Source organism: Aquarana catesbeiana, linkage group LG02 (genome assembly GCF_042186555.1).
Source record: "Aquarana catesbeiana isolate 2022-GZ linkage group LG02, ASM4218655v1, whole genome shotgun sequence".
Taxonomy (NCBI): Eukaryota; Metazoa; Chordata; class Amphibia; order Anura; family Ranidae; genus Aquarana; species Aquarana catesbeiana.
Window position 1 is genome coordinate 145523887 of NC_133325.1, and position 20376 is coordinate 145544262.

General features: G+C 43.3%; 1 protein-coding gene across 1 annotated transcript in view; it reads right to left on the reverse strand.

The window, feature by feature from the left end:
• The window catches only part of LOC141127297 (pleckstrin homology domain-containing family A member 3-like), a 44162-nt gene extending 31428 nt beyond the window's left edge, over nt 1–12734 (reverse strand). The window contains exons 1-3 of the mRNA XM_073613602.1: nt 12564–12734; nt 7293–7448; nt 1470–1606 (exon numbers count right to left, since the gene is read on the reverse strand). Coding sequence (XP_073469703.1) covers nt 1470–1606; nt 7293–7448; nt 12564–12585 — 315 coding nt within the window. The 5' untranslated portion in view covers nt 12586–12734. The remainder of the gene's footprint in view (nt 1–1469; nt 1607–7292; nt 7449–12563) is intronic.
• Between the last annotated feature and the right edge of the window lie 7642 nt (nt 12735–20376).

Consider the following 20376-nt stretch of genomic DNA (forward strand, 5'->3'; position numbering starts at 1 on the left):
TGTGTGGTTTTGTCAACTGTTTTTTCCAAATGACTGCAGTTTTAGGAGGATCAGGGAGTGATCAAACCGCCAAGAGATTATTTACGATGACTCCAGATCTCTTTATCCCATTCTCAAAGTAAGAAGGGACAATATTATTGAATCAATTTTCTCCCAGCCAAGAAACAAGACTACTCATTGGATAACACTGTACCATGGTCATAGGAAAAGAAGAACAGTTGGACTGTTTACGAATGTCTACCTGCCAGCGTCTATGGTTAGCACGCTGCTTCGTAAGGTTAAATAAATACAACGTTTTTAATTAGTCTCTGTGAAAATGTATCTGTCTGGCACAGAACTCCACAGCTTCAACCTGGCTATTGCAAGAATTCCATTGTCTTGTTCTGCACTTTGCGTAGAGGTGGTCATCTCAGCAGAAAAGCAGGGTTTTGCTTTCTCACGTCATGGCTGCCCTCCATAATGGCTGGTGATCTGATGGGGGAGCAATGCTCAAGAAGCAAAGGTTCAGAAGGCACAGATCCACAAAACAAATGGAACAAAAGCAGGGAGATGCTTGTCTGCAGGTCCTAAGGTAAAGCTTTCTCTCCAGCAAGGAGAACAGAAAGCAGCACAGTAGTGACAACACCCAATCTCAATCAAAGAAGCAGCAGTGCCTTAGATGATCTCACACTGCAGATACAGTATATAAGCGATTAGGAAGTAGGCAACGGATGAGATCTGCTATCTTTCAGGAGGAATTCCAGGCCAAGGTTACATTATTCAGGGTTCAGATTAGACACAATTAACATTTCTAGATGTTTTCTAGAAAAGCAAATGTTTTTTTTTTTTATTCAGGTTCTCTTTAAAGTGGTTGTAAAATCTGTTACACCACTTGTACCTACAGGTAAGCCTATAAAGATGGCTTACCTGTAGGTACTGTGAATATCTCCTAAACTTGCCCAGTTTAGGAGATATTCAGAGTGCATGAAGCTGATGACATCATCGGCGCATGCGTTCTGAAGGTCCGGCTTACAGTGCCGGAGCTTCAGAGCCTGCGCCAGAAAAGGCGGCTCCTGTGCGTGAGCGCTGGAGTGACGCCATTGCTGCTCTGACCACTAACAGCGCCGAAGCTCGCAAACCCAGAAGAAACACCCTGGGGGAAGATGTCAGCCGCCTCAGGGGTGAGCAGGCATCACTGGAAGGGCTTCATTCTAAGGTAAATATTTCATAATGTGCTAGTATGCAATGCATACTAGCACATTATGCCATTGCTTTTTCTATTCTTTAGCGGTTTACAACTACTTTAAGATTTCAGTCCTGAGGATTTTGTCTGATCTGATAAAGTATGGTGGTGAAACATGTAGCCTTGGCTGATCCAAAATACAAATGTATTGAGCCACTCAAATAACTTTTGTGCATGAGGGATCTAGCCATGATATCCTTGGACATGTCTTGTGTGTCATGTTTTTGGATTGTTACAGTTACTTTACCTCCTTGTTGGGAGGTTCTCCAGGATCATCTGCATCCACTGCTCCTTTTACTTCCATCACTTGTTCCATAAGCAGATCACAGAACAGACGAAGCTCTGACAGTTTCCTTCCCAGGGATTCGCTGTCTGAAATAATTTCTAGAGAAGGTACATTTTCATTAGCAGGCGCATAAAAATACAGCACTGTAGTATAGAGTGATAAAAGTTGCTTAACAGTCCATGTAGAGATACTACATAAAATACAGTATACGCTTTACTATGGCAATACTCTTAATAAAAGCTGCTCTGTTAAGTCAGCCAAGTGTATATCTTCTTGTGCAGATAAAAAAAATGAATGTATGGATGTTACATACAAGATACAAGTCTTAAAACCTTGATTAATATTGTACAACTGTAATCATGGTTAGGACCAAACGGCAACCAATCAGAAATCTTTTACCAGTTGTCTGGCCTCAATACATTGGCAAGAAACAATTTCTAATTGATCTGTACTGTGCCTTACAACCAGATAACAGCAAAAACAATTCCAGGCAACAAGTGAAGCCAGTCAGTGAGCTATTAATGCATTTTAACACACCAGGCTTCATTAGAAAGGGTATTCTTAACCAAAATATGTGTACTCCATTGCATCCACAGACCACACAAACCTCCTCACAAGGTTAGTTGAACCTACCTGATGAAGCCTGGGTTATGTTATTTCCTTTCTCTCTGCTTCTATCACCTCTAAACCTTCAGAGTAGGATTGAAATATATTGGCAGATGATAGAAACGTCATACTAATGATTTTTATAGGAGGCTTTCTGTAAGTCAAAGGTGGCAAGGAAGGTGTTCCAGGAGCATCAGATCATAGACAAAAGGAGGTGGACTGGACTGGTACAGTACAGCTATAGAAGCAAATACTCTTGCGCACAGGTGTGTAAGCTAGAGGATCCCAAGGGTTCAGAAAGGACAATGAATTTCGGCCTTGCTGCTCTCCAGGATGGGGTTATCCTAGTAGTAACTGATAAGAAAAAGAGAGAGTGCACCAGCCTAGTGCATTATCCTAAGGTAAGTTTATTAAAATAAAGGTTAAAATCTAGAGACTCTGATGAAGAAGGGACACCTTCGAAACGCGTTAGCCAGCAGCCGTTCGTATGTCCTCCTCCTAGGACCTGGAAACTGCTACCAGTGGACTAATCGCCTTGTGATTGTTTATAGTGCGATTTTTTCTTCCTACCTTTGTGAGTAGATTTTAACCTTTATTTTAATAAACTTACCTTAGGATAATGCACTAGGCTGGTGCGCTCTCTCTTTTTCTTACAGTACAGCTGTCTGGATGAAACGCTATGGTTATCCTCACTGACTATCTCAATGCTTCATTTTCAGTTTTCACTGAAACCTTTCTTTATGCAGGTAAATGAAAAAAAGGATTGACCGATTGCCATGTGGAAGCCCAGACATCTTTCTTTCCTCCTTTTTTGATAAGGCTTATTGGTTCCTGAGATAAAGGAAGTGTTAGAACCCAGGTCAGGTCTTATTGCTGTGTGTCCCCAATGAAGAGATTTAGGCTTTATTTTTATTCTTGATGACCATGGTTTCCAGTAGAGTGATGTGATGGGAAATACAAACTTTTTTGAGCTGTCCTAGAACCAGGAGATCATCTAATAGGACTACTATTTTGGTGGCAAAAGTCTTAAAGATTATATCCCCTCACTTTGATAGATATCCTCTTACTGAGGGGTATTGAAACACCTGTTTTTATTGTTGTCTGTGCACTTGGTAGGGAGATTCACTCTCGATTTGTCCTGTTTACAATTATCATTGAAAGTGAAATTAAAAGAAAATCCCAAATTTTAGGTTCCCCAAAAAAATATTAGAGGGGAATTCTTCCAATGGAGACACTAGTTCTCCTCTCACTTCCTGTTTGGCTATGGGATAAGAAGGGAAGGTAAATCTCCCCAATGGGACAAAGATGGCAAAAATAAACCTTACAGGGGTTATAACCCTCCCTTTCTTTATCCAAAAAAAAAAAAAAGTTTTAGTGCTACTTTAAAAGCATTGGTCCAACCAAAGTTGTTAGATTAGTGATATGTGAATATTGGTGGGATGACTAAAGGGACTCCCTACTGTCCTTTGTTAAGCTGGACATAGAGCGACCGGCCGAATTTCAATCTATGGCCATTTCCGATCGATTGGAGTCGATCTAGTGATTGGCTTCTCTTGAATGGGAATGCTGGAAAATGATCATTCAATCAGCACCTGCAGCCAATCGTTTGCAGCACGGATCAGTGTATTCTGACAGCGGAGGAGTCCCCTCTGTCAGAATACAATTGCGTGGCGGGAAAATTCCTTTATCCACCTTGATTATGTGGATGGGGGAATGTGTATTTAATGTGAATTAAAGCAATGCTCCAAAAAAGAGCTAGACACTCTTAATAACTGTATAAAATGTTAGACCAGGGATCCCAGTCACAAGGATTTCATCCACAATTAAACTGCGAAAGATAAACTTTCAAAGTGGATCATTTAGAGTCTGCTGACATATTCAACTGTGAAATATAATGTCGGCTGAGTTCACATCTGTGTGGGTGTTTCCCACTGCAGATCTGCATCTGTACCCGCAGCCGCAACCACCTGCACAGTAAAATATTCTGGATGTTTGCAGCTGTCATTAATCCTAATGGCACGCCGCACGCAAAGGAAATCACACCCGCATTGGGAACCGCATGCCACTTGCAATTTCCATGCAGGCTGCGATTCCAGAAATGGTGCAGGGATCTTTACTCTGCGTTTCTGGAGGCACAGGAGTCCATTAAAATTAGTGGGCTGCCATGTCCGTGTAAAACACAGCTCGGAGGGCCACATAGATGTGAACCTAGGTTTAGGGGATGACGTGGTTATGCAGGACTTTCCACTTTAGCAAATCACACAGAAATGCATGCTTTCTGCAATTGCAACGGAAAGACATTACTGAGAGATTTAGATATTTAAACTACACTGTGGTTAGTTAGTGCAGCCCCCAAATTTATATTTGTTTTATATTGGTGTTAAGGACTTACATATTGTTTAAATATATTATTTTTGTTTGCATGTTGTTTCTATTGCTCTGTGCCCCTTCTCTATGTGTCCTGTTATCATTGAAAGTGTAAAAGAAAATCCTACATTTTGGGTTGACACCAGAGCAGTAAGAGGGGAAATCTTCACTGGGGACACTAGTTCTGGTGACCCTGTTGATACTTCAGGATTCCCTCGCTTTGGAGGAATTTCCTCTCACTTCCTGTTTTGGTTATGGGACAGGAAGTGAAGGGAAATCTCCCCAATGAGACACAGATGGCAAAAACTGACAGAGGTTAAAACCCTCCCTTACTCTATCCAAAATGTTTCCAAAGTGTTGCCTCATCAAATTTCCAAATCAAAATGCCTTCATGGGTGCATGCAAACTGGTAATGCCCACATGCATGAGATACTGTGCCTCTATAATTGTAAAAACTCAAATAAAATGAATGAAGGCACAGGCTAGGGACAGTAAGTTTGAGCAAGGAAGTGCTAGATGGTGCTGGATGTTCTCCAGTTTGGACGACTTCAGCTTCTAATGCACACTGTGAAAAGCTCACAGTGTGCAGTAAAATCAGTAGGCAAATTCAGTATAGGAGAGAAACATGTACAATTGTGCAAGACGGAAAGTAATGCTGGAGTTCAGTTTTAGCTTTAGTTCACTTACTCAGTGGATACATTTTTTATTAGCAAGAGAATAAACTCACCCACGTAGTACTAGCCTAAGTTTTACTAAATGGCATGGAGGGTGATTATTCTCTCATTTTAACATATAAAAGAATAACCTAAGCCAGTGGTGAATGAAAACTCCAAAGGGGCTATGTGTAGATATACAAACTGGGCCTCTATTTAAAACAAACCTGTTCGTAAGTGAAATGTGTAGGCTACCACTGCTCACCTCTCCTACTGAGAATGATAATCCCCTGTCACATTTTTCCTCTGCCTTTAGGCTTCCAGCGCCAGCAAACCTTCCTATGTTCCGGTTCTTCGCCGGTCTTTGGGTTCCCGACACCAGCATGTTAACTGTGGGAATCTGGCTGTGACTCCTTGTGGCTTCACAGCCGAATTCCACTGCATACGTGTGAGACACGCTGCACTTTGTGAACAGACCCTATAGGGTGAAGCTCCACTTTAAGTATGTCAGATACAAAATTAATTGTCTGTACAACACCACGGGCTACTTGACTACCTTTAAATATATTGGTTGCTTCACAAATTACAGCTTAAAACATAATAAAATATAGTTACATGTATTAACAGATACAACAGTCTAGACTCAGTTTTTTGTCACCTTAACAGGTAAATACAGGAAGAGAGTCTAGATCAGGGGTAGGCAACCTGGGGCCCTCCAGCTGTTGAGGAACTACATTTCCCATGAGGCATTGCAAGGCCGGCAGTTACAATTACTCCCAGAGGCATGATGGGACTTGTAGTTTTGCAACAGCTGGAGGGCCCCAGGTTGCCTACCCCTGATCTAGACTCTCTTCCTGTATTTACCTGTTAAGGTGACAAAAAACGGAGTCTAAATCAGGGGTAGGCAACCTGGGGCCCTCCAGCTGTTGCAGAACTACAAGTCCCATCATGCCTCTGGGAGTAATTGTAATTGCCAGCCTTGCAATGCCTCATGGGAAATGTAGTTCCACAATAGCTGGAGGGCCCCAGTTGGCCTACCCCTGGTCTAGATAGACCTACGTGGCAGAGATGGACCATGTGACAGTAAAGAAACACACCAGGGTTGATTTACTAAAGCTGGAGAGTGCAAATTCTGGTGCAGATCTACATGGTAGCCAATCAGCTTCTAACCTCAGCTTGTTCAATCAAAGGGGTTGTAAACCTTCGTGTTTTTTCACCTTAATGCATCTTATGCATTAAGGTGAAAAAACACCTGGCAGTGACTGCCCCCCCCCCAGTTTTACTTACCTAAACCCTGGAACTTGACCCGGTGGGGACGCGCTGTCCTTCCACCTGTGGTTCTTGGCTCCTGATTGGATAGATTGATAGCAGCGTAGCCATTGGCTCCCGCTGCTGTCAATCAAATCCAATGACGCGGGCACCGGGGCGGCGGGGCCGAGTCATACATTCGGCGGCTATGGAGGCCGAATGCTGGACTCAGGAGCGCGCCCGCAAGGTAATCCCCCGGGAGAGCGCTTCTCCTAGAGGGTTATCTGATGTGGGGAGGAGCCGCGAGAGCCGCCGGGTGACCCCAGAAGACAAGGTTCGGTGCCACTCTGTGCAAAACGAGCTGCACAATGGAGGTAAGTATGATTTGTTTGTTATTTAAAAAAAAACAAAAAACGAACCCTTACAATCACTTTAAGCTTTGACAAAAAAAAAAACAACCTTGAAGTTGCTGCAGATTTTGCACTCTCCAATTTTAGTAAATCAACCCCTGCAACTATGCCCAATCATAACATATGAACAGGATTTGTGAAATTACCTACTTCACCCACTGAAACTTACCTCCGCAGTGCTCACACACCACTCCTGCCTCAGCTAGTAAAAGCACTTGCTGCTTCTAGGTATGAGAGAGCATGTGCCCTCCTCCCGTGTGACAGTGCTCAGGTCTGGCCACCAATGGCATATGACAGAGGGAGTGATGTCAGCCAACACCAGGTTATTTTGGGGATGCCTGCAGCAGAGGAAGGAGCGGTAGAGTATCTCCTGGAAGGTATCAGTGGGTCAGAGGGGGGAATTTTCATAGACTTATCTAAGTCTTTATTTATTGTGTCTTTAATTAGAGTACGCATAACCATAATTTTTCATTCTATGCTGAACAGCTGCCCTTACATGCCTTTTGCTTGATGGGTGGTGATATCTCCAAGGCAGGCTTTGGAAGAGCCCAGGGCCACCAGCCATCTCTGCCGTTCAGCTGCATTCTCCCCACGCAGGTAGAAGCACTGCTCTCTCGGTATGAAGAGATCCATTCGGCAGCTGTCAGCCTGGTGCACTGCAAGGGATGGAAAGAGCTGCTTCATTCAGATAACACAGGACAAGTGTGTACAAATTAAAGGACCATATATATAATTTTAAAGTAAGCAGATCTCATGGAACTCTCCTTCTGCTTCTGTCAAAAAAGTTGGTTTCCAACCTATAAGCCAGCACCTATTGAGAACTTCATTAGATCTCTTGCTTAAGGTAGTAACATAGCTGTGAGGTATCCTGTACAGGCATAACGTGTCTGGTTAAAATGCACAACATCTCATCCTTATGGGCTGCTTATAGTTACCCTTGACCTGGCCTAAAACTTTTCCAGGGGAACAATAGTGATGAGGTGCAGGGACCTTGTGATGTTTTATAGTGATCCCTGTGGAACCAAATTGGATCCTAAGCCTAGAGTACATGGAGCTCTAGGCTTAAGCTCTACCCTTCAAGGTGCCAAACCCCACCCCTGTCGTCCAACTATCAAAGAATTTTAATGGGTAAGATAGGCTCTGGCATTTGAATGACAAATGTGGGATTTTTACCAGGAAGAGATGAGGATCCATGGCAGCTTTTGTCCTGATTCACCGAATATTTAAAAGTAACATTCTACCTTTGCCAAAACTGACATGACATGTATAGCTGATATGCAACGCATTTTTTATTTCACTGCTATTAAATTTCCTTTGCATTTTAATCTACAGTTGCTATGATTTGCTAGAATGACCAAACACAGATTTCCTATTCCCTTCAAACAAGATTAGCGCACAGCTTTTTCTAGAAATCTGCACATAGCTTTGATGATAAATTAAAGGCATACCCTGCAATGAGAGATTAATCTTGATAATACATTTTAGGACATGTAAAAGGGATACAGAGGCTGCAGCTTTTCTATTAAATGCAGGGAACATATTCACTGAAGGCATATCCTCCCACATTTTTTTCGAAAGTGCTTGCAAGCCTACAATAATATCTCTAAGGCCTGATTCACACCTATACAGGTTGCAGTTTGCATATTGCAGGTGCAGTTTGCATTTTTCAATACACATTTTTAATCCATTGAAGTCTATGGAACCAAAAACCACAAAAAAGTGCCTGGCCCTTTCCATAAAATGCACAGATGTGAACTACATCCATAGGAAACCATGTTAAATGGACTGTAATGTGTTTCTGCAAAACTGAAAACGCACTAAAAAATCTATAGGTGTGAACCAGGCCTAAAACAGAGGCAGCTAAGGATCTGCAATAAAGTTTATACAAATCTTTGCAATAATTTCCTCTGAGGCTCCTACTGCTTTCTGGGTGTTCTAAGGCAGTAGTCTCCAAACTGTGGTTTGGGGGCTGGATGCGGCCCTTTGCTTGCTTTTATCCGGCCTTGGAATATTATTTCATCCACTGACACCAACAAAGGGGCACAATTTCTGCCAATGACGTTAACGATGAGGCACAGTTCCTCCCAATAACACCACTGATGGGGCACAATTCATCTCACTGACACCATAAATAGGGCATTGTTTACTCCCACTCAGGGCCGGCGCTCCCACTAGGCGAAATAGGCAGCCGCCTAGGGCGCACTGTAACCTAGGGGCGCAGCTGACACTTGCCTCACCTCCTTCTCCTCCCCGTCGCTGCCTAGGCTCCCGGCAGGGCCGCTGATAGAGGGACCTGGACAGCAAGGCATTCAGTGCGGCGGGTGTGTGTTATTAATTGTAGAGCGGTGTGCGGATTTCACATGCTGGAGGGAGAGGGACAGGCCAATGTGACAGGCAGCCAATAGTGCTGCTCTTCTGAGTGGGAGGGCGTGACTGCAAAGTTGCTCTGCCTCCCACCACCTCCTTAGCCAGATTGGCCAGCCCGCCACATTTGACCAGAAGATGCTAGTGACCAGAGCAGGACGGGATGGAGAGGATCCGACATACCTGAGCATGAAGAAGGTATGATCATGTCACACGCTCACTGGTAATACCAAACACCAGCTGCAGAAGTCTAATCATCAGTGTGTTCTCCTGTCCTGTGTGTAGATTAGGCAATGATGGACGGGAAGTTCCTCTCTGTCTTCTCACACTGCTTATTATCTGTGTTTTTATTTACACTGAACACTGACTTCATCTGTTTCTATAGCTATGTGTGCCAGAGTCCCCTGTCAGCAACCATCCCTGATTTATCTAACTTTCTTCTTGTTATCTTTGAAAGCATTAGCTGGTCAAGCTGGGAGCTTCACAGACCTGTCAACTATTTACTGTCCTCATGTGCTTGAGAAATGACTGTTAGTAAAGTAGTTTTTTTTGGCACTTTGTTATATCTTGTAAACTCCTGTTTACATAATGTAGTGATCAATGTTTTTCCACAGTGGTCACTGCTAGGACACACTTGTATTATGTCCACAGTCTCTGACCTTCTCCTGTACCATGTCTGCAGTCTCTGACCTTCTCCTTTACCACGTCTGCAGTCTCTGACCTTCTCCTGTACCACGTCTGCAGTCTCTGACCTTCTCCTGTACCACGTCTGCAGTCTCTGACCTTCTCCTGTACCACGTCTGCAGTCTCTGACCTTCTCCTGTACCACGTCTGCAGTCTCTGACCTTCTCCTGTACCACGTCTGCAGTCTCTGACCTTCTCCTGTACCACGTCTGCAGTCTCTGACCTTCTCCTGTACCACGTCTGCAGTCTCTGACCTTCTTCTGTACCATGTCTGTAGTCTCTGACCTTCTCCTGTACCATGTCTGTAGTCTGACCTTCTCCTATACCATGTCTGTAGTCTCTGACCTTCTCCTGTACCATGTCTGCAGTCTCTGACCTTCTCCTATACCAGGTCTGTAGTCTCTGACCTTCTCCTGTACTATGTCTGCAGTCCCTGACCTTCTCCTGTACCACGTCTGCAGTCTCTGACCTTCTCCTGTACCATGTCTGTAGTCTTTGACCTTCTCCTGTATCATGTCTGTAGTCTCTGACCTTCTCCTGTACTATGTCTGCAGTCTCTGACCTTCTCCTGTACCATGTCTGTAGTCTTTGACCTTCTCCTGTAGTATGTTTTGCAGTCTGTGACCATCTCCTGTAGTATTTCTGCAATAAAGGGGGGCTACAGGCACAGTAGGTGGTGAGGGAAGGTGTACCTAGCCATGGTGGATAGTGAGGGATGGGGGGCCCAGGCATGTTGGGTGATGAAGGAAGAGGGCTGTAGGTGCAGTGGGTGGTAAGGCAAGGGAGGCTGCAGGCACAGTAGATAATGAGGAAAGGGGTCCCAGGTGCAGTGGGTGGTAATGGAAGGAAGGCCTAGGCACAAGTGGTGGTTAATAAAGGCAAGGCTGTAGAGAAAATTTTAATGTAGCATTTAGGGCAAATGGCTTCATAATCCAGGGCCCACCAAAATCCTCAGCACCAGGCCCATGATGCTCTTAAACCAGGCCGAATGACCAAGGTCGCAAAGGTCGCACTTGCAATTGGGCCCTGGTGTACCGCCTCTGTGGCCACTTCCGCCACAGAGGCACACAGTGTGATAATAAAAAAAAGTGCCATTATAAAAAAATAAATAAATAAATAAATAAATGAGATTGTCACACAATACACACTGGGATCTGTGATCAAAGAGTGTATTATGCTATTATTTAATGACACTGCACAAAGCCATTCAGTTTTTTAAAAGTAGCAGTTTGTAAGTAGCTGGTCTTGCCTAGGTCGCAAAATAGTCTAGCACCGGCCCTACTCCTACTGATACGGGGATATTTTCCACTCCCGATGGCCGCCGTCCAGCCCCTCTAAATTCTCAAGGGCAGTAAACTGTTTAGTGAGTTTGGAGATACCTGCTCTAAGGGCCCTTTCACACTGGGGCGGGGGTGGCGTCGACGGTAAAGCGCCGCTATTGTAAAACCGCCCCGTTAGCGGCCGAGAAAAAGTTAAAAACCACCGCAAAGCGCCTCTGCAGAGGCGCTTTGTCGGCGGTATAGCCGCGCTGTCCCATTCTTTTCAAGGAGCGGTGAAGGAGCGATATATACTCCGCTCCTTCACCGCTCCGAAGAGGCTGCTAGCAGGACTTTTTTTCCCGTCCTGCTAGCGCACTGCTCCAGTGTGAAAGCCTCGAGACAAAGCAGCGGCACTTTCGGGTCGGTTTGCAGGCGCTATTATTAACACAATATCGCCTGCAAACCGCCCCAGTGTGAAAGGGCTCTAAGGCCCCTTTCACACTGAGGCGCTTCTAAACTGCCAGTAAAACACTGAGCGCTTTTGAAGAGCTTTTCAGGCACTTTTGAAGAGCTTTCCATTCATTTCAATGGAGAGGGGCGTTTTTTTTTACTGCCCAGCCAGCACACTGCCCCAGTGTGAAAGCATTCGTTGATTTTAATGAAAATAGGTTTTTGTGAGCTTTTCAGGTCCTTTTTTTTAGCGTGAAAGTGCCTGAAAAGCGCCTCAGTGCGAAAGGGGTCTAAGGGACTCACAAATACTTGAAGGTTTGGAAATGTTCCTAAAGTTAATTTTATACTGAGGAATAAATTCCTGATTCTGGCACCATTCTTCTGCCTCTAGTACAGGCATACCCCACTTTTAAGTACACAATGGGGTTTATTTACTAAAGCTGGAAAGTGCAAAATCAGGCTCACTTCTGCATAGAAACCAATGAGCTTCTAACCCCAGCTTGTTCAATTAAGCTTTAGTAATAAAACCTGGAAGCTCATTGGTTTCTATGCAGAAGTGAGCCTGATTTTGCACTTTCCAGCTTTAGTAAATAAACCCCATTGTGTACTTAAAAGTGGGGTATGCCTGTATATATCAAACTTCCCCCATTACTACGCTATTTTATCTAATGCTGACAAATCTTTTACACTGGTAAAAGTAATATTTTCTGGTAAAAGTTCCCCATCCTCATTTCTTAGAAACTATGTCAAAATGTTATTGTTTTAGTTATAGTCCCTGTATGAACTAACATTACTACTATGTTCTAAGTGTAGAGTCTTGTATCGTGTTATCTATCAATTATTGGGGCTTAATTAATGCCCAGTCTTCTCTAATTAAAGTAATAAGAAGGTGCAAGCTTTCATGAGCAGTCAGGTTCCTTCCTCAGTCATTATACTATATGAACTATTAAACAAAAGAAGCTAATACTATAGTGATATACAAATCAATAATAACAAAAATAATGAAAGTCGTACCTCGGATTTCACACACAGCCATTTTTATGCTTCCTTTACTTCCTTTCCCAACATCATCCTGAGAGTCATAGTATGATAAGATGCCTCCGTCCAATACAAAATAACGTGGCTGCCAGCCTAATCAACAATCAACACAAATGTATTAAAAAAAACCCATAAAACATACAGTCTTATTCTATTAGGAGTGATAGTGCTGAAAGCGGAACTTCAGTCATTTTTTCATCTTTCCATCTATTAAATCTTCTGCCCTTGTTGTTGTTTTAACTTTGGATAGTAAAACATTTTTTTTTCTGCCAGTAAATACCTTAAAATACCTTATACAGCCCACTTCCTGTTTCTTGTCTGGTCATTAGCCTAGGCTTATCACATCATGCACAGCTCTCTCTCTCACTCTGGTGAGAGTTTGCCAGGAAGGGGGGGGGGGGGGGGGGGGGGGGGGTGGGGGGTGGGGGGGGAGTCATAAGAGGGCCAATGAGAGCTGCAGAGCTGGAGGTGTGCCACTGTGTAAATCCAGGAAGTGAACAGGCAGCAGCTTATTTGGCAAGTACAGAATCACAGTATATATAAAATAATATGCAAAGTGGTTGGAGGGAAGCTTCAGAATGGCAAAGATGTTTTATTACAAATTATGTGAGCAAACTGCAGTTCCTCTTTAAAGAACTGTATATATGAACCCTTACCTTGTAAAACAACCCAATTCAGATTAAAATAGGAAGGCAAGGCAAAAGATTAGTCTATATATATTTACAAAACATTATAAATACCTTTTTTTGTGATCACATAACCTCTGTCCTCAGCTGCATAAGGGGCTTAGGCCATTTTTACACTGAAGCACTGGCCGCTTTTGCAAATTTTTTAAGGTCACGTGACCCTTTCACGCTGAGGCAGTTTTCAGGCATTTTAGCGCTAGAAATAGCGCCTGAAAAGCACTCAGGTACTGCCTCCCATTCTGTGCAATGAGTGCTTTCACACTCAGGCGGTGCACTTGCGAGACGTTAGGAAAAGTCCTGCAAGCAGCATCTTTAGGGCGGGTTGGGAGCCAGTGGCGGAAGTATAGGGGTCACTGAGGTCGCCATGGCCCCCTGTATACCTTGATAGGCGGAGTGACAAAGGCAGCTGAGACCGATCCTCAGCCGAACTGTAATCAGCACTGCAGGGAGCTGGTCACACTGATTTGACCTAAAGTGAAAGCACACTGTGTGCTGTGCTCTTTGTCTTCCCCTACAGTGCAGTACCCAGCAGGAAGAGGTGAGGTAAAGCACTGCCAGTTTTTAAAAATCTTTCTGTATGTATGTGTGTGTGTGTGCTTGCATGTGCCCCCCCCCCCCCATCAGACCCCCTTAAATTTTTCACTCTGTTATATTGCAGCCATTTGCTAAAATCATTTAAGTTAATTTTTTTCCTCATTAATGTACACACAGCTCCCCATATTGACAGAAAAACACAGAATTGTTGACATTTTTGAAGATTTATTAAAAAAGAAAAACTGAAATATCACATGGTCCTAAGTATTCAGACCCTTTGCTGTGACACTCATATTTAACTCAGGTGCTATCCATTTCTTCTGATCATCCTTGAGATGGTTCTACACCTTCATTTGAGTCCAGCTGTGTTTGATTATACTGATTGGACTTGATTAGGAAAGCCACACACCTGTCTATATAAGACCTTACAGCTCACAGTGCATGTCAGAGCAAATGAGAATCATGAGGTCAAAGGAACTGCCTGAAGAGCTCAGAGACAGAATTGTGACAAGGCACAGATCTGGCCAAGGTTACAAAAAAAATTTCTGCTGCACTTAAGGTTCTCAAAGAGCACAGTGGCCTCCATAATCCTTAAATGGAAGACATTTGGGACGACCAGAACCCTTCCTAGAGCTGGCCGTCTGGCTAAACTGAGCTATCGGGGGAGAAGAGCCTTGGGGAGAGAGGTAAAGAAGAACCCAAAAGATCACTGTGGCTGAGCTCCAGAGATGCAGTCGGGAGATGGGAGACAGTTGTAGAAAGTCAACCATCACTGCAGGCCTCCACCAGTCGGGGCTTTATGGCAGAGTGGCCCGACGGAAGCCTCTCCTCAGTGCAAGACATATAAAAGCCTGCATGGAGTTTGCTAAAAAACACCTGAAGGACTCCAAGATGGTGAGAAATAAGATTCTTTGGTCTGATGAGACCAAGATAGAACTTTTTGGCCTTAATTCTAAGCGGTATGTGTGGAGAAAACCAGGCACTGCTCATCACCTGTCCAATACAGTCCCAACAGTGAAGCATGGTGGTGGCAGCATCATGCTGTGGGGGTGTTTTTCAGCTTCAGGGACAGGATGACTGGTTGCAATCGAGGGAAAGATGAATGCGGCCAAGTACAGGGATATCCTGGACGAAAACCTTCTCCAGAGTGCTCAGGACCTCAGACTGGGCCCAAGGTTTACCTTCCAACAAGACAATGACCCTAAGCACACAGCTAAAATAAGGAAGGAGTGGCTTCACAACAACTCTGTGACTGTTCTTGAATGGCCCAGCCAGAGCCCTGACTTAAACCCAATTGAGCATCTCTGAAGAGACCTAAAAATGGCTGTCCACCAACGTTTACTATCCAACCTGACAGAACTGGAGAGGATCTGCAAGGAGGAATGGCAGAGGATCCCCAAATCCAGGTGTGAAAAACTTGTTGCATCTTTCCCAAAAAGACTCACGACGGGACAGGCACTCTATAGTGATTAGCGGTACGAGCTCGCCGCTCATCGGATCTCCACTCGTTACCATTGTTTTAATGTGAGTATCTTGATTTGTTTCAATAAAATCTATCTTTTACTAAACGATATCACACCATTGTGGGATCTTCCTTTGATGTTTTTATCTTGGTGACCCCGGGATACAACTTGAGAGACGGATGTCCCCAGAGGAGATAAGCCAGGATAGGATCCAATTAGTGTCGTTCCCATGATTGGTTGATGCTGTGGTTCTGCTAGCTAAGGGCAGCCATGCCCAATATTGGCTAATGCGAATACCCCATTACCTAAAGGTAAGGGGCCACTGCCCACCACTGCGTGCTGTGTAGCATGAAGAAAGATTACACATCACAACTGCTACTAGTCACTTTAATTAATTTTAAATGGACCACTGCTGATACACATTTTTGGACTTTTATAAGCTTAAGTGGATTTGTGGACTTTATATATTATATTTTTTTTGAATATCACAAGGTTCCAGTTCTACTGTCACTTTCATTGTGTTCAATGAGCACCAGTCACTTTTTATTTCGCTTGCTTGTTATATGCCTCACTGTGTACACATATTATTTTTAGTCAGGTATTGTCAATTTTTGATATCTGTCACTTTTTGATATCTTTATATTGATTTTGTTTATGATTATTTTTACACAAGGTTGCTTATGTTGGTTTTTCACGTCAGGACTATTACTTAGAATGTGAGACATTAATACTGTCAATTTATTGAGTTTTGTCACAGACTTATATATGCCTTTAAGGATTATCACAGCACCACACTTTTACTTACCGATTTTAGCAAATGGCTGCAATATAACAAAGAGTGAAAAATTTAAGGGGGTCTTAATACTTTCCGTTCCCACTGTATGTGTGCGCATGTACATGTATGTAGGTATGTAGGTGTGTGTTCATGTGTTTATAGGTGTGTGCATATATTATATATGTGTATATATATATATATATATATATATATATATATATATATATATATATATATATATATATATATATATATATATATATATATATATATATATATATATTAACAGTATATATGTGTGTATGTTTATATATGTGTATGTATGTGTGTATATGTGTTTACATGTATGTATTATGCGTGTTTAATCCTGACCCCTATATGTGTACAATCAGAACGGATTTTTTTTTCTTGCTTGTTCATAGGACCAGCAAAAAAATGCTGTTCCTCTGAAAAGCAATCCATGCTCATATCACTTTTCAGAGGCATTTGACAGCCGGTAAAGAGGCAATATGTTGCCTCTTGACCACCTGTTTTAACCCCTCAAATGCATCATCACTATGCTGCAATTGCATGCAATGCACACAGTTGCAGGGTGGTTGCAGTGCAGCCCCATTCCCCTAGGGGTATACTTCAAGGGTGCCCTGACTGGAAAAAGATTGAGAAACACTGGCATAGAGGAATCGATCTCCAATTTCCTCCTGCAGCCGCTGAATGACTGCGGGAGGGAGAGGAGGAGAAGCTGGGGAAATGGAGAAATCCTTTATATGCAGCCACCCACTTGCGACCAGGCCCTGTTGTTACACCACCAGGCTCAGAGGAAAGGGCCCTGTCTGGGGGTCCCTTCATGGTTTCTTGCATCGGGGCCCTGAAGGTTCTAGTTACACCACTGTTGGGAGAGCTATAAATAGCACTCCCAAAATGCCCCTGCCCATTGAAATGAATGGGCAGTGCTTCCAAAGCACCTTAACCACTTCTGCTCTGGAAGATTTGGCTGCTCAATGACCAGGCCGTTTTTTGCGATATGGCACTGCGTCGCTTTAACTGACAATTGCGCGGTTGTGCGGCACTGTACCGGAACAAAATTGATGTCCTTTTTTTTTTTCCACAAATAGAGCTTTCTTTTTTTGGTATTTGATCATCTCTGCGGTTTTTATTTTTTGCGCTATAAACAAAAAAAAAGCGTCAATTTTGAAAAAAAATACCACAATATTTTGTACTTTTTGCTATAATAAATATCCCCAATTTTTTTTTTAAAAAAAAGCACATTTTTTTCCCAGTTTAGGCCCATATGTATTCTTCTACATATTTTTGGTAATAAAAATCGCAATAAGCGTATATAGATTGGGTTACGCAAAAGTTATAGCGTCTACAAAATAGGGGAAAGATTTATGGCATTTTTATTATTTTTTTTTTTTACTAGTAATGGCCGTGATCATCGATTTTTATCGGGACTGCGACATTATGGCAGACAGATCGGACACATTTTTGGGACCACTGACAATTATACAGCGATCAGTGCTATACAAATGCACTGATTACTGTGTAAATGTCACTGGCAGTGAAAGGGGTTAACACTAGGGGGCGATCAAGGGGTTAACTGTGTTCCCTAGGTGTGTTCTAACTGATGGGAGGGGACGGACTGACTAGAGGAGATGACAGATAATTGTTCCTAGCTACTAGGAACACATGATCTGTCTCTCCTCTTCTCACAGAACAGGGATTTGTGTGTTTACACACACACAAACACACGTCCCTGTTCTGGCTCTCGTGCCCGCGATCGTGCTGCCGGCTGCCATCGCGACCGCTGGCCATGTGCATCGGCACCCTGGAGTGCAGCGGGAGCGTGCCTGCTAGCCCTGTTTAAAGGGCCAACGTACAGCTACAACGGTTTGCGGGAATGTGCCAACCTACCACAGTATAATGGCGGCGGCTGGTCGGTAAGCGGTTAAAAGCAATTTGAAAGCTCCGCAAAACGGGACTTTTTCCCTTTTTTTTAAAGTCACTTGTCACGTGCCTCTAAAAAAAAAAAAAATCTGCCCTGCTAGCGCCTGAAAAACGCCACTAAAGTACCTGCAAAAATGACCAGCACTTAAGCGGTGCTTCATTGTGAAAGTGGCCTAAAAAAAAGGAAAAACATCCAGTTTTGTGGCGCTTTCACAGCACTGCCCATTGCTTTCAATGGGCAGGGGCGTTTTGGGAGCTCCCAAGCTGCGCCAAAAATGCACCAGTGTAAAAGAGCTCATTGCACAGAATGGGAGGCAGTTTTCAAGCGCTATTACTAGCGCTAAAACGCCTGAAAATTTCCTCAGTGTGAAAGGGTCACATGGTCACGTGACCTTAAAAAAATTGCGCCCAAAAAGTGCCGCTAAAACACTGCAAAAGTGGCCAGTGCTTCAGTGTAAAAATGGCCTAAGCCCCTTATGCAGCTGAGGACAGAGGTTTGTTGTCGGACATTCCGACAACAAATGCTCGATAGGAGCCTGTTGTTTGGAATTCCAACTGTGTGTAGGCTCCTTAGGACATTTTTTGTCGGAATTTCTGACAACAAAAACTTGAGATCTGGTTCTCAAATTTTCCAACAACAAAATCCGTTGTCAGAAATTCCGATCGTGTGTACACAATTCCACGTATGCTCGGAATCAAGCAGAAGAGCCGCACTGGCTATTGAATTTAATTTTTCTCGGCTCGTCGTCCGTGTTGTACGTCACCGCGTTCTTGACATTCGTAATTTCCGACAACATTTGTGTGACCGTGTGTATGCAAGACAAGTTTGAGGCAACATCCGTTGGAAATAAATCCAGGATTTTGTTGTCGGAATGTCCGATCGTGTGTACACGGCATAAGAGAGCTGGGGGTGGAAGGAAGGGGAAGGGGGGTCAGCAGAGAAACAGACGTACAATCCAGTGATTAGCTGTTCAGGGGGGCATATCAGCACAAGTCTTGGCAGGCTATGATCCCAAGCAGAATGCAAAGAAAAAATGCTATGAAAACTAGCACATTATAACTTTACCTTGCAAGTAGAAAAAAAAAAAAAAAAAAATCGCTGGCAGTTTACTACTGCTTTAGGCCCCTTCACACTTGTGCGACTTGTCCTGCTACTTGGGACTGCAGAGTGGCATGGCAAGTCGTACCCTATGATTTCCAAGGAGTACCATTCATATCTGTGCGACTTCAGAGTAGTCCCTGCACAACTTTGGTCCAACTTTGATGTGACTTGAGGTCCAAAGACCTCAAGAGTACACAGGTATTGCTTCAAGTCACATCAAAGTCTCGGCAAAATCGCAGCGAAAAATCGTGGCAAAATCACGCGACTTTCAGGTCACACAAGTGTGAAAGAGTGGCTGCAATCTATTACAAAAGGATACTAATGCCACGTACACACGAGTGGACTTTACGGCAGACTTTGTCCGGCGTACTTTACGACGGACTTTCCAAATGAACGAACTTGCCTACACACAATCAACCAAAGTCCGACGGATTCATACGTGATGACGTACGACCGGACTAACACAAGGAAGTTCATAGCCAGTAGCCAATAGCTGCCCTAGCCTCGGTTTTTGTCCGTCGGACTAGCATACAGTCGAGCGGACTTTTCGACCGGACTCGAGCCCGTCGGACAGATTTGAAACATGTTTCAATTCTAGGTCCGTCAAACTTTTGAGAAAAAAAAGTCAGCTGGAGCCCACACACGATCGAATTGTCCGACGGACTCCGGTTCGCCGGACCAAGTATGCCGTAAAGTCCGGTCGTGTGTACGCGGCATAAGAGGTTATTTCATCATTTTAGTTTGTAAGCGCAGGATGTTGGGAGTTTTTTTGTGCTTTTCAGTGATCGGATTTTCATATACTTTAGGGCCCATTTACACTGTTATCTTTTAAAGGTTATCTGTATTTCAATACGGTCTCTAAACCATAAGTGCACAAAAGGTGCACGGGGGTGCTTTAGATTCATTTCTCTGACTGCAATTTTTCATATAAAAAAATAAATAAAAATAGAATGTTATTTTAAGTTTTAAAAATAATAAAAGAAGAAGGTTATTCTACACAAAAACCTACATACATTCCCCATCTACACTGAGGCCAAGTGTGTGTGAAGTAGTTCTCCCATAAAGTCAACATGGCAGCTTATCCAACAAACCAGATGTTGACATTTGTATAGTGCGTGACCAGGTTATAAATAAATCATATTTGTCTGGTGAATTATTACTCAGGGAGCTGTGTATTCAGTGGATTTAGGTTGTTTGTAGATTATTGCATGTTATAAAGCACTGCCCAACACTGACCACCAGGGTAATTTTATATATATATATATATATAAATAAACATATATAG